Source organism: Cnephaeus nilssonii, assembly GCF_951640355.1.
Source record: "Cnephaeus nilssonii genome assembly, chromosome: 4".
NCBI lineage: Eukaryota > Metazoa > Chordata > Mammalia > Chiroptera > Vespertilionidae > Cnephaeus > Cnephaeus nilssonii.
Window position 1 is genome coordinate 44701614 of NC_137075.1, and position 14213 is coordinate 44715826.

General features: G+C 39.5%; 1 protein-coding gene across 23 annotated transcripts in view; it reads left to right on the forward strand.

The window, feature by feature from the left end:
• Window positions 1-14213, forward strand: part of MGA (MAX dimerization protein MGA) — a 111637-nt gene that overhangs the window by 64696 nt on the left and 32728 nt on the right. For all 23 annotated transcript variants that reach the window (XM_079768165.1, XM_079768161.1, XM_079768162.1 and 20 more), the window contains 5 exons: window positions 2962-3620; window positions 5026-5371; window positions 8246-8469; window positions 10345-10521; window positions 11141-11213. In XM_079768165.1, coding sequence (XP_079624291.1) covers window positions 2962-3620; window positions 5026-5371; window positions 8246-8469; window positions 10345-10521; window positions 11141-11213 — 1479 coding nt within the window. The remainder of the gene's footprint in view (window positions 1-2961; window positions 3621-5025; window positions 5372-8245; window positions 8470-10344; window positions 10522-11140; window positions 11214-14213) is intronic.

A 14213-nucleotide genomic window follows, 5' to 3' on the forward strand; every position in this document is an offset into this window, starting at 1 on the left:
TTGGCATTTTAATTATGATGTGTCTTGGTGTGGTCCTCTTTGGATTCCTTTTGTTTGGGGTTCTGTGCGCTTCCTGGACTTGTAAGTCTATTTCTTTCACCAGGTGGGGGAAGTTTTCTGTCATTATTTCTTCAAATAGGTTTTCAATATCTTGCTCTCTCTCTTCTTCTGGCACCCCAATAATTCAGATGTTGGTACGCTTGAAGTTGTCCCAGAGGCTCCTTACACTATCTTCATATTTTTGAATTCTTTTTGCTTTTTGCTTTCCCAGTTGGGTGTTTTTTGCTTCTTTGTATTTAAAATCTTTGACTTGATTCTTGCGATCCTCTAGTCTGCTGTTGGATCTCTGTATGTTATTCTTTATTTCAGTCAGTGTGTGTTTAATTTCTAGTTGGTCCGTTTTCATATCCTTGAGGGTCTCACTAAGTTTTTCAGCCTTTTCTAGAAAATTCTTGAAAAACCTTATAACCATGGTTTTGAATTCTATATCCAGTCATTTGCTTTCCTTCATTTCTTTCATTTGTGACCTGTTTCTTTGTTTCCACATTTTGGCTGCTTCCCTGTGTTGATAGAGTGGCTTTGTGTGCTAGGTGTCCTATAGGGCCCAGTGGTTCAGCCTCCCCAGTTACCTGAGGTGGACACTGTTGGTGCACCCCTTTGTGGGTTGTGTGCACAGTCTTGTTGTAGTTAAGTCTTGATTGTTGTTGGTATCACTGGGAGGAATTGGCCTCCAGGCCAATTGGCTGTGAGAATCAGCTGTGTCTATGATGGGAGAACTTCTGTGCTGGAGACACCCTTATGGGGCAAGACTTGCTTCAGTGGGGCTTTGGTGCTCACTGAGTCTGCCCCCTGAGTGTGTCCCTTATGGATCTGAGGAGTTGTAATCTGGATGGTCCCACTCTGACCACTGGGTACACTGTCTCTTGCATCTCCAAGGAGGTGCTAATTTAGCCTCTGCCTGAGGCCAACCAGCAGGAGCTATGGAGAGAACTGTAGATTCCTCTCATTTGTTTGGGGTTTGGAGGTGCCCAGATGAGGCCCAGCTGTGAAGCATTGCAAGCTGCTGTGGGGCCTTGGGCCTTCTTTTGGATGGTCTGGGTCTCTCTGACCCTGCTGCAGTTTGTTAGGTAATTTTAGATTGCAAAGGGCCAGGTTATTCATATGCAAAAGCCTCTGCACACAGCTTGGGTGGGGCGGGGTCTCAGGGAATTAACAGGGTGGCGCAAACAGCAATTGGTGATCCTAAGCTCTGCCCTAAGAGGCCCTCAGGTCTCAGTGTCCCGAGGTAATCACTGTAAGCATTTCTGAGAGAAAGCTGCCCCTGAGTTCCACCCGATGCCAGACAGTCCAGTTTCTCCTCGTATGAATCTGGGTCCCCAGTGTCTCGCCCGGAACTGGAGTTCAGAGCAGTCAGGAGCTTGTGTCTCCCTCCCGCTTGAAAAAGACAACCGCGTCCTCAGTTGCCAGCCCTTTCCACGCATGCATGCCTCTGTACCTCTGCACTTTACTTCTGCACCTCCTCTGAGTCTCAGTGTGCTTTTCTCTTTCCTTCTAGTTGTAGAATTTCCACTCAGACAGCCTTTCTGTGGTTCTGGATGATGTCTGTTTTGTCTTTTAGTTGTAGTTTTGAAGTGGTTGTGCGAGGCAGCAATTTCAGGTGTTTACCTATGCTGCCATCTTGGTTTCTCTTCTGATGTTGTAACCTTTAAGCCACACCGTCTAGGGCTGTGGTCGGCAAACTGTGGCTCACGAGTCACATGCGGCTGTTTGGCCCCTTGAGTGTGGCTCTTCCACAAAATACCACGGCCTGTGCGAGTCTATTTTGAAGAAGTGGTGTTAGAAGAAGTGTAAGTTTAAAAAATTTGGCTCTCAAAAGAAATTTCAATTGTTGTACTGTTGATATTTGGCTCTGTTGACTAATGAATTTGCCGACCACTGGTCTAGGGCTATTACTTCTTCCTTTGTATTTTTTTTTTTTTTAATAAGGAAAGATTTTATATTTTTAGAATACATTTTTATTGATTTCACAGAAGAAGGGAGAGGGAGATTAAAGAGAGATAGAAACATCAATGATGAGAGAGAATCATTGATCGATAGCCTCTTGCAATCTCCACACTGGGGATTGAGCCTGCAACATTGGCATGTGCCCTGACCCGGAATTGAACTGTGACCTCCTGATTCATAGGTTGTATTTTCTTTTTTTAATCCTCACTTGTGGATATTTTTTCCATTGATTTTTAGAGAGGAGGTGGGGGTGGAGAGAAACATCGATGTGAGACAGACACATCGATTGGTTGCCTCCTGCACACACTCCATCCAGGGGATCAAACCTGAAACCCAGGTACATGCTCTTGATTGGAATCGAACTGGTGACCTTTCAGTGCTCAGTCTGATATTCTAACCATTTAGCCACGCCAGCCAGCACTTCCCTTGCAATTTATATCATAGTCCAGGTACTGCAATCTCTTTAATAATCTCTTCAATAATGTCTTGGCATTCTGTTGAGTTGTGATTTAAGTATATATTATTTTGCCCTTAAGTTTTTACTTAAGTATGGTTTCTATACTAAGGTCATAAATTGTCAAAATTTGTAAACTCTTAGTGCTAATTATTACTATTGTTAGCACTTCTCAAAAATGCTAAATGGTGCTCGCTTCCATTTGGTGGCAGCACATATACTAAAATTGGAACGATACAGAGAAGATTAGCATGGTCCCTGTACAAAGTATGACACACATATTTGTGAAGTGTTCCATATTTTTCAAAAAATTAATGCTAAATATATGAATTGAAATAATTTTAGAGATTGGATTTTAATATAATTGGTGTGTGACATTTAATCTCTTTACTTGGTTTTATATATTATCTTTTTCTTCTGAGGAGGGACTCCTGGCCTTTCTTTTTAGAGATCTGAAGATCTGTTCTAGATTTCTTCAAGTCTCTCTGTCTTCTTATTTCTAGGTGGAAATTCAGAAGGTCCACTGAAAAACCGTTCTGCTTTCTGCAGTGATAAGCTGGATGAATACTTGGAAAACGAAGGCAAGCTGATGGAAACAAGCATGGGTTTCTCTTCTAATGCTCCCACATCTCCTGTCGTATACCAGCTTCCCACTAAGAGTACAAGCTATGTACGAACACTTGATAGTGTACTAAAGAAGCAATCAACCCTTTCCCCTTCTACCTCTTATTCTATAAAGCCTCATTCTGTACCCCCTGCATCTCGAAAGGCAAAGTCTCAAAACAAACAGGCAACTTGCAGTGGCCGAAGTAAATCATCTTATAAATCCATTTTGCCATACCCTGTTTCACTAAAGCAGAAGCACACTCATACTGTTCCAGGAGATAAAGTTAACAAGAATTCTTCAGGCACCATCTCAGAAAATCTGGTGAATAACTTTGTTGTGCCAACTTTAGATGAAAATACATTCCCAAAGCAAATTAATTTGCGGCAGGCACACCACCAGCAGCAGCAGCAACAGGGAACTCGCCCTCTAGGCTTGTCTAAATCTCAAGTGAAGCTAATGGACCTGGAAGACTGTGCACTTTGGGAAGGAAAACCAAGGACCTATATCACTGAAGAGCGAGCAGATGTATCTTTAACAACTCTGCTTACGGCTCAAGTAAGTTATCTGTTGTTCTCCAGAAGCATATTCTTGGCTATAAAAAATTACGTTAATAAGAGGAATGATGTTTTTTAGTAGGAGGATTGGGCATTTAGTTAGTTTAGTGACAATTTAGTGGCAAAAAAGTGTCTTCCACTTTTCTTCTTTATCCACTAGATACCTATGTGTAGATCCCTGTTGTTGCAGAGGGAAACAGTACATTTGTGTTTTTGGATAATATTCCTTTTCTGTATAAAGGCAACTGGCCATTCTGAAAGTCTCTAATTTTATTCTCTAGTATGTGGGCAAGTATATTTGCTGTTCTTGTTAAAATAGCTTTGAAAATTCTGCTTAAAAGGTACTAAATCCCCCAAATCCAAAAAAATATATAAACCTATGCAGAAAAAGCTTTTGTCTCAAAAAAACATATTTTTTATTTCTCACCTGAGGATATGTTTTTTATTGATTTTAGAAACAGAGGAAGGGAGAGAGTGAGAGAGAGGTGGGGGGAGAGAGAGAGAGAGAGAGAAAGAGGTGAGAGAGAAACATTGATTGGTTACCTCCTGTAGGTGCGCCGACTGGGGATCAAACTTGAAGCCTGGGTATGTGCTCTGATCGGGAATTGAAACCATACCCTTTGGTGCAGGGGACAACACTCCAACCAACTGAACCACACCAGCCCAGGCTGAAATTTTATATTAAGAATTGTCATTTGTTATTGCTTCACCTATCTTAGCTTCTATTAATGTAAAATGACCCAACAAAATGAAGATAATTTTCTTGTCATGAAATTTCTGTATCTTCCCTTTTTAAATTCTGTGACTATTCTAGAGTTGTTGGGACTAAATAGAGAAAGTGTCTTTTATTATTAATCATTTCTAAAGACTTTATGCATGTATGTTGTTATTTTTTTTTTTAATGAATTACCATAGATTAGGGGTCCACAAACTATTTCTATAAAAAAGACAGTAAATATTTTAGGTTTTGTGGGCTATGCACTCGCTTGCAGTTTCTCAACCTTGCTGTTGTAATGCCATGGACATTATTTAAATGAATAAGTCTGGTTGTGTTCCAATGAAACTTTATTTATGAAACAAGCTGGATTTGGTCCTTGCGCCTTAAGTTGTCAACCTCTGACCTAGAACATTATGTGTGATTTCTATTGAGGATAAATTCATCTTTGTTGCTATTTTGGCTCATAATTAATTAAAATATTCTCTTGCTTGCCTATGCTATGCATTGGAATGGAAGATTGCTCTGAGTTCTGTTAAATTCATGTTCTGTCATTTGAATCGGCCCTAATCTTATAATCGTAGTACTGAGTGCTCAGACACAGAAGAAGGCAGACCAACATATGACTGTAGGTTGTTGGTGGTCTTGGGGGATGATTTAGTAGATTTACAATTTTCTGCTTTCACTTTAGGCATCTCTCAAAACTAAACCCATCCACACAATCATAAGGAAGCGGGCACCTCCATGCAACAATGATTTCTGTCGATTGGGTTGCATATGTTCCAGCCTAGCTTTGGAGAAGCGCCAGCCTGCCCACTGCCGCCGACCAGACTGCATGTTTGGCTGCACTTGTTTGAAAAGAAAAGTTGTACTTGTAAAAGGGGGATCCAAAACTAAGCATTTCCAGAGGAAGACTGCTCATCGTGATGCAGTATGTTATGATACTTTGGGAGATGAGCAAAGGGAAGAAGTGGAGGGAGTCAAGGAGGAGGAAGAACAAATGAAAGAGAAAAAGAAGAGAAAGAAGCTGGAATACAGTGAGTAGTAAAACTTAAAATGGTATGGTTTAATTTTTTAGAAAAGTATGGTTATTTGAAAACCTATTTCAAGTAGTATTAGTATTTCTTACTTTAATACTGATCTATGATCTAATAAGAATTTTGAGAAATTCTTACCATCCTTAAATGCTCTTTCTGTATGGCATGTGTGCTACACACATGCCTTTTTTCAATGACAATTTTCTTTTGAAGATGGCTTTTTTGTGTGCTAAATTTGAAGTTTGAATCATTCTTTTATGTGGACTCCCAGAATGCCTTTGACACTTTATTTTTCTGTGTCTTTCAGAACCCCAACCTCAGTGTTCTTTTAATATACAGATGATCAGTATAATTCATTATATTCTCTCCCTCAGCTTTATTTAGGTTTAATCTATACTAATAAAAGGGTAATATGCTAATTAGAGCGGACATCTTCTGGTCGTCCTTCCGGACAAAGCCGCAGTGGCTGTGAGGGCCGAAGGCAGGCAGCCTTGGGCCCCAGCGGCTGCGAGGCCCGGGGCTCAGGCAGCAGTGGGCTCAGGCAGTCGTGAGCCCCGGTGGCTGCGAGGCCTGGGCTCAGAGCAACGGGGTGATAGGGGCGGTGCCTTCCCCTGATCGACCTGGTCGCCTCCTGCAGAGGGAGGCCAGACTGCGGCTTAGGCCCGCTCCTCATGGGGAGCGGGCCTAAGCCGTCAGTAGGACTGGTGGTCAGTGCACGTTATAGTGAGAGATTGAACTCCCTTTGCGAGAGGCGACCTGTGGGCCGATTGGGCAGATTGGGGGATGACGCCTGGTCGCTGCTGCCCCCTGATCACCGCCCCCTCCCACTACCCGCTGGCACTCGCCTTTGCTGGCCTGGTGCCACCTGCTCGCCGGCCCTGCCCCCTGCCCACCGGTAGTTTTGCTGTTCAGTCGATTTGCATATTAGGCTTTTATTATATTTGAAGTAACTGGGAATGCTGGTCATTCACATATTATATAACTTTAGGCAAAGATTTTGGATCTTTGGCTTAGAACCAGCTACATCCTCTCTGAGGATTGACTACTAAAATGCAAAATACAATGTTTGCTCCTCTGTAGTTGTCTTCTTTCTGGGATGGTTAGTTTGCTTAAAATAAAGCCTCTTAACCTAGATCCTCATTTTGTTTTCCTTTGTGTAGAACTTCTTGATAGTATGATTTTATCTCTATTGGGTTTCATTGCTTTTTTATTAATATTTTTTTGCTCCTATGCTGAGTTCAGGCTGTCTTTTTGTTAATTCTCACCTGAGAATATGTATTTTTTTAAATATACTTTTATTGATTTCAGAGAGGAAGGAAGAGGGAGAGAGAGATAGAAACATCCATGATGAGAGAGAATCATGGATCGGCTGCCTTCTGCAAGTCCCCCACTGGGGATCAAGCTCACAACCCTGGCATGTGCCCTTGACTGGAATCGAACCTGGGACCTTTCAGTTCGCAGGCCGACGCTCTATCCACTGAGCAAAACCGGCTTGGGCCTGAGAATATTTTTTCCATTTATTTTTTAGAGAGAGTGGAAGGGAGAGGGAGAGACAGAGAGAGAGAGAAACATTGATGTGAGAGAGACACATCGATTGGTTGCCTCTTGCACATGTCCTGACTGGACCGGGGATCGAACCTGCAACCCAGGTACGTGCCCTTGATTGGAATTGAACCCGCGACCTTCAGTTCATGGGGGCCCACACTCTAAGCACTGAGCAAACTGGCTAGGGGGCCAGGCTGTCTTTGAATACAGTTTATCATCAAAGGCAATAGAAACAGCTCGGTTTCTGGAACCAGATTGACTGGGTTTGATCCTTGATCGGTCTCTTCCTGTAGTGAATCTCAGCTTCTGCAAAATGGAAATAATATCTCAAGGACTGCTGTGACAGTTCAATGAGTTAAAACATAATTAAATGCTTAGAGTATGAACATAGTAAGGTCAATAAATATTTGTTGTAAGATTTAAAAAAAGTGTAGTATGTAATGGTTATCTTTCTTGGATTATAAAGAAGGCTTTTTCTGACTCTGCTAAATATAATAGCATCTCCTGTTAACTCCTCATTCCTTATCCTGCTACATTTTTCTACATGGCACTTATTATTTGATATTAAATGTTTGTTAGTTCATTTTCCCCTACTGAATTATAACTGTTAGGGCAAGTACTTTGTTTTATTCAAAGATGTATTCATTTGGTGCATAAAACAGTATCTGATTTATAATATTCAACAAATATTTGGTTAAATGATGACTAGATTAAGGTGCATGAGGGCAAATAAAGGTTTTTTAGGGGGTATCTGTTTGATTTAAAAAATATATATATATTCTTGATTTCAGAGAGGAAGGGAGAGAGAGAGATAGAGAGATGAGAGAATCATTGATCAGCTGCCTCGTGCACACCCCCTACTGGGGATCGAACCCGCAACCTGGGCATGTGTCCTTGACTGGAATCGAGCCTGGGACCCTTCAGTCTACAGGCTAATGCTGTATCCATTGAGCCAAACTGGCTAGGGCTGTTTGATTGTTTTAATGAGTTAACTGCTTTTTATGAGGGGGAGCATATTTTACATTGGCAATGCCTCATTGAACTTTTGTTGCCAAAGGCATCTAAAATCTTACGCTTCCTGCCCTAGCCAGTTTGGCTCAGTGGATAGAGCATTGGCCTGCAGACTGAAAGGTCCGGGGTTCGATTGTGGTCAAGGGAACATGCCCGGGGTTCGATTGTGGGCTTGATCCCCAGTAGGAGGGTGTGCAGGAGGCAGCCTATCAATGATTCTCTCTCATCATTGATGTTTCTATCTTTCCCTCTCCATTCCTCTCTGAAATAAATAAAAATATGTTAAAAAAATAAAATCTTATGCTTCCTTTTGTTAAGCTATATGTGAAACAGAGCCTGAACAGCCTGTTCGACATTATCCATTATGGGTGAAGGTAGAAGGTGAAGTAGATCCAGAACCAGTTTATATCCCGACGCCTTCTGTGATTGAGCCTACGAAACCATTGTTGTTGTCTCAGCCAGAAGTTTCATCTACTGTGAAGGGCAAACTGCTCACTGGAATTAAACCTGCACGGACATATACTCCCAAACCTAATCCTGTGGTAAGTCTGGAGTTTCATCTTTTATTGCAGGTTGCAAAAATCATTTGTAAAGATGATGGGTTTCAACCAATTTTAAAAATTATTTTCCTTTTTATTTTAATTTACCCCCATTTCCATTTATCCCTCCCTATACCTTCTTCGACTTCCCCCCACACTCTCCACAATATCTACACTGTTGTCTGTGTCTATGAGTTCTTTCTTTTCTTTTTTGCTCAATCCCTAAACCTGTGGTCGGCAAACTGCGGCTCTCGAGCCACATGCGGCTGTTTGGCTCCTTGAGTGTGGCTCTTCCACAAAATACCACGGCCTGGGCGAGTCTATTTTGAAGAAGTGGTGTTAGAAGAAGTTTAAGTTTAAAAAATTTGGCTCTCAAAAGAAATTTCAATTGTTGTACTGTTGATATTCGGCTCTGTTGACTGAGTTTGCCGACCACTGCCTAAACCAAATTTTTGGTTTATATTCTATGAATCATTTTGCTTTCAGGTAATTTTCCTGTAAGCCATCTCCTTTCTGATTTAATTGGTTTAGTTGCTGGCACTTTAAAAATGTCATAAAAGAGGTTACTAATAGTAATTCTTAAATATAGCCAAATCTTTTCTTTAGGAAGGTTGTATAAAGATGGGCTTTTTGAAAACCTGACTTGCAAAAGTCTGTTTAACATATCTTATTCCTGTAATGTAGTATATTGAGTAATTTAGATGTAGTACATGTTATTGCTAGAAAACCATTAAGAAAAAACTTTAAAAAGTAAAATTTTCTTAAAGCAAATTTCTTTATATATAGTAATAACAGTAAAGTTCAAGATTTCACATAACAGTGGTTGTAATATGACTATGTGAAGACGGACGGTAAAAGAGCTGATAAGCATTTCTATTACTAAATCCATTTCACTCTCCCCAGTTCATTAAGTTGAAGGAAGATCTTTTAGTGCAGTGCCCTTCAGTGGGTCTCTGTACCATTGCTGATTAAAAACTGTTACCAGTCTGTGATAAAATAAGTACATAAAGAAAATAAGAGTAAATATTTAGAAACTTTTATAGCAAGTGGATAGACATTTTATATCTATTAAACCTAATACTGCAAAACTTGTGCTTATATTTTGGCCTTTGTTTTTCTAGTAATCTATTTTGTATTTTTCTAGTAATTACTTTTGTATTTTACAAAAGTATTCATCTATGTTAGACTATTAATTAAGAAATGTACTTTACCACAGATCATTTGAGAAACACTGATATGATCTGAAGGAGAGAGAGAAAGAGATAGAAACATCACTGATGAGAGAGAATAATTGATTGGCTGCCTCCTGCACTCCCCCCACTGGAGATCGAGCCTGCAAACCGGGCATGTGCCCTGACCAGGAATTGCGCTGTGACCTCCTGGTTCATAAGTCGACACTCAACCACTGAGTCACTCCAGCCAAGCTGATCTGAAATTTCTTGATAGAGAATTCCTTCCTTTCTGATTGCCCTAAGATTCGGCACATATGAACTATATTTATACTATTTAACTTTAAAATTTGCACTTAAAAATTTCAAGTGTTTGCCGAAACCGGTTTGGCTCAGTGGATAGAGCGTCGGCCTGCGGACTGAATGGTCCCGGGTTCGATTCCGGTCAAGGGCATGTACCTTGGTTGCGGGCACATCCCCAGTAGGGGGTGTGCAAGAGGCAGCTGATCGATGTTTCTCTCTCATCGATGTTTCTAACTCTCTATCCCTCTCTCTTCCTCTCTGTAAAGAATCAATAAAATATATTAAAAAAAAATTTCAAGTGTTGTAATAAAAATTAAACATCCTTTGCCTTTTGAAGTATAGGAGGCTCTCTCCTCCCCCCCCCCCCCCCCAATATTTGGAATATTTTATTGTGTGAAACTTACAGATTCGGGAAGAGGACAAGGATCCCGTCTACTTGTACTTTGAAAGTATGATGACTTGTGCCCGAGTTCGAGTATATGAACGAAAAAAAGAGGAACAGAGACAGCCGTCACCATCCCCATCCCCATCGTTTCTGCAGCTCAGCTCATGTCATTCTAGTCCTGAGAACTGTAGTGCAAAGGTGAGTTACTTATTGCATACTTTCTCTTTTTAACTTTCAATTTCCTGTTGCTAGTATTAGAATTTATATTACTACCAGAATAATTTGGAGTAATTCTTGTGAGGCAGAGAAGGCTTACTTGATGTGTATATCAATATATCTGTTTCTCTGCAAACCTATTTTAGAGAACAGTTTCTTAGGGTTGTTAAAAATATGACTTTTTAATGCTAGAGAAATTTTTAAAAGTTTAAACATTTCTAGTTTAAATTAAATTATCTGTAATTATCAGAATTTGTGTCTTTCCACATTGGTGAAATTTCTAAATAACTGAAACTTGGCCCATTAAACAGCAAATATTTTTCCTTCTTTAGTAGAATACAATATAAAATACTATGTAAATTCTTTTCTTGGTGACTCAGTCATTATCAGGGATATTACAGAGCAAGTCTATGTGTTTTTGCCAAGGGCTACGTAATATGATAGTAATGCAGCTGTGTATATACATATGAAGCTGTTGTCATTTTAATCTTTCTACTGTTTCAGGGCTTCTTTTGGAAGATTTAATGCTTATATCTTAGTCTGTATTGATACTAAATATCAATATAAGTATTTAAGTATTTTTGTGTTATTTCTTCTTCAGGAGCCCGATGCTGAACAGCAGCCCTCGAAACCAATTACCTGTGACCTCGAGGATGATTCTGATAAATCACAAGGTCAGCATGAAAATTAGATCTTAATTATTTGATAGTAATTATATAGGTGTGGATTATAATAAAAATGAGAGGAAACTAAAATTACCAATCCAGAATATGTTGACCTACTCTGTTTTTAGCTTCTGCTAAAAATAGAGATGATATATAAGTTTTTTCCTGTTATTTGGTCTCTTTATCACTCCTGTCCTAAGAAATAAAATTCATTCATTGCTGTGGCATGTTGTTGCAAGAGACATTTAGGATTGAAGTCAGTGATTTTCTTTTTAATTTTATTTTTCAATTATAGTTTACATTTAATATTTTAATATTATTTTGTATGTTTTAGGTGTACAGCATAGTGGTTAGACGATCATAAACTTTACAAAGTGTTTCCCTCGATATTTCTAGTACCTACCTGGCACCATACATAGTTATTACAATATTACAATATTGTTGACTGTATTTCCTACGTTGTACTTTACATCCCTGTGACTGTTTTGTGACTACCAATTCGTATTTCTTAATAATCCCTTCACCATTTTCAGCCAATTCCCCAAGCTCCCTCTCCCCCTCTTCTCTGCCATCAGTCTGTTCTCTGTATCTATGAGTCCGTTTCAATTTTGTTTGTTCTTTCATTTTGTTCTTTAGATTCCACATATAAGTGAAATCATATGGTGTTTATCTTTCTCTGACTGACTTATTTCACTTAGCATAATACCTTCTAGGTCCATCTATGCTGTTACAAATGGTAAGATTTCATTCTTTTTAAAGGCTGAGTAATATTCTACTGTAGATATGTGTGTACCATAGCTTTTTTTTAAAATTTATTTTTGTTAATCCTCACCCAAGGATATTTTTCCATTAAATTTTAGGGGGAGTGGATGACAGAGGGAAAGACAGAGAGGAACTTCGATGTGAAAGAAACACATCGATTGGTTGCCTCCTACATGAGCCCTGACCCGGGTCTGGGCCGGGGAGGAGTCTGCAACCAAGGTACATGCCCTTGACTGGAATTGAACATGGGACCCTTTGGCTCCCAGGCTGACACTCTAGCCACTAAGCCAAACCGGCTAGGGCTACCATACTTTTTTATCCACTCATCTACTGATGGACACTTGGGCTGATTTCAAATCTTGGCTATTGTAAATAACACTGCAATGAACATAGTGGTGCACATTTCCTTTCTAACTAGTGTTTTGGGTTTCTTTGAATATGTGCCTAAAAGTAGAATTGCTGGTCATAAAGTAGTTCCATTTTTAATTTTTTTGAGGAACCTCCATCCTGTTTTCCACAGTAGCTGCACCAATCTGTATTCCCACCAACAGTGCACAAGTGTACCCTTTTCTCAACATCCTCGGCAATACTTGTTTGTCGGTTTCTTGTTTTTTTTTAAAATATATTTTATTGATTTTTTACAGAGAGGAAGGGAGACGGATAGAGAGCTAGAAACATCGATGAGAGAGAAACATCGACCAGCTGCCTCCTGCACACCCCCTACTGGGGATGTGCCCGCAACCAATGTACATGCCCTTGACCGGAATCGAACCCGGGACCCTTCAGTCCGCAGGCCGACGCTCTATCCACTGAGCCAAACCAGTTTTAGCTGTTTGTCGGTTTATTGATAATGAACATTCTGACAGATGTGAGGCGATATCTCATTGTGTTTTTACTTTGCATTTCTATGACAATTAGTGACATTGAGCATCTTTTCATGTCTATTGGCCATCTGTATGTCCTCTGGAGAAATGTCTATTTAGGTTCTCTGCGCCTATTTTAATTGGATTCTTTTGTTTGTTTTTCTTTTGGTATTGACTTGTATGTTCCTTGTGTGCAGGTTGGGGCAAAAGTAGGTTTACAGTTGTATGTGAAACACAGTTTATTCTTGTATTATTATTTATTATATCATTTTTTCTATCCATGAGCATGGTGTATGCTTTCATTTATTAGTATCTTCAATTTATTTTTTCATTGTCTTATAATTTTCTGAATACAGCTCTTTTACTTCCTTGGTTAAATTTATTCCTAGGCAGGTTTTCCTTTTTTGAAGGTAGTTGTATATGGGATTGTTTTCTTAGTTTCCCTTTCTGATAGTTTATTAATGGTGTATAAAAATACATCTGATTTCTAAGTATTTTTTGTTGTATCCTGCTACTTTACTGAATTTATCAGTTCTAATAGTTCTTTTGGTGGAATCTTTAGGGTTCTTCATATGCAGTATCATGTCATCTGCACATAATGACAGTTTTACTTCTTTCCAATTTGGATGCCTTTTACTTTTGTGTAATTACTGTGGCTAGGACTTCCAGTACCATGTTGAATAAAAGTGGTGAAAGTGAACATCCCTGTCTTGTTAGTAATTTTTAAAATATATATATATATATATAGATTTCAGAGAGGAAGGGAGGGGGAGGTAGAGATAGAAACATCAATGATGAGAGATAATCATTGATCGGCTGCCTCCTGCATTGATCAGCTGCCTCCTGTGGCCTCCTGGTTTATAGATCGATGCTCAACCACTGAGCCATGGTGGCTAGGCTGTGATTTTCTTTTTTAAACTTTTTTTTAAACCTCAGTCCCATTTGTTTAGCTATTGAAATTTTTACTCAGGTTCTCAGTAGCTGTTGCTGTTGGAGAAATGGCAGAGGGAGAAAGGAAGGATTTACCTAGCAGAGGCTACTGCCAAATTTGGTGAGAGATAATGTTTAGGGAGTTAAATATATATTTTTTTTTTTTGGTTTTGCTTCCTAAGACTTCAGACACTAAAGCAGCAGTGGTTTCCAACTTTTTATTTTTTATTTTTTGAAAAAGCATAATATACACAAAAAGTGAAAATGTTTTGTAGTACACTAAGGTAAGTAGAGGAGCCTGCTATGGTGGAGAGATCCTGCCTGAGAGCACGACTACTCTGAAGGCTGATGGAATCTTATATTCTGACATATTGTAACTGTAGAACTTTGGTTGAGAGGCTCAGCTGTAGAAATCTTGGTGTCTAGTTAAGTAGCTCTAGTTAACATGTAAAAC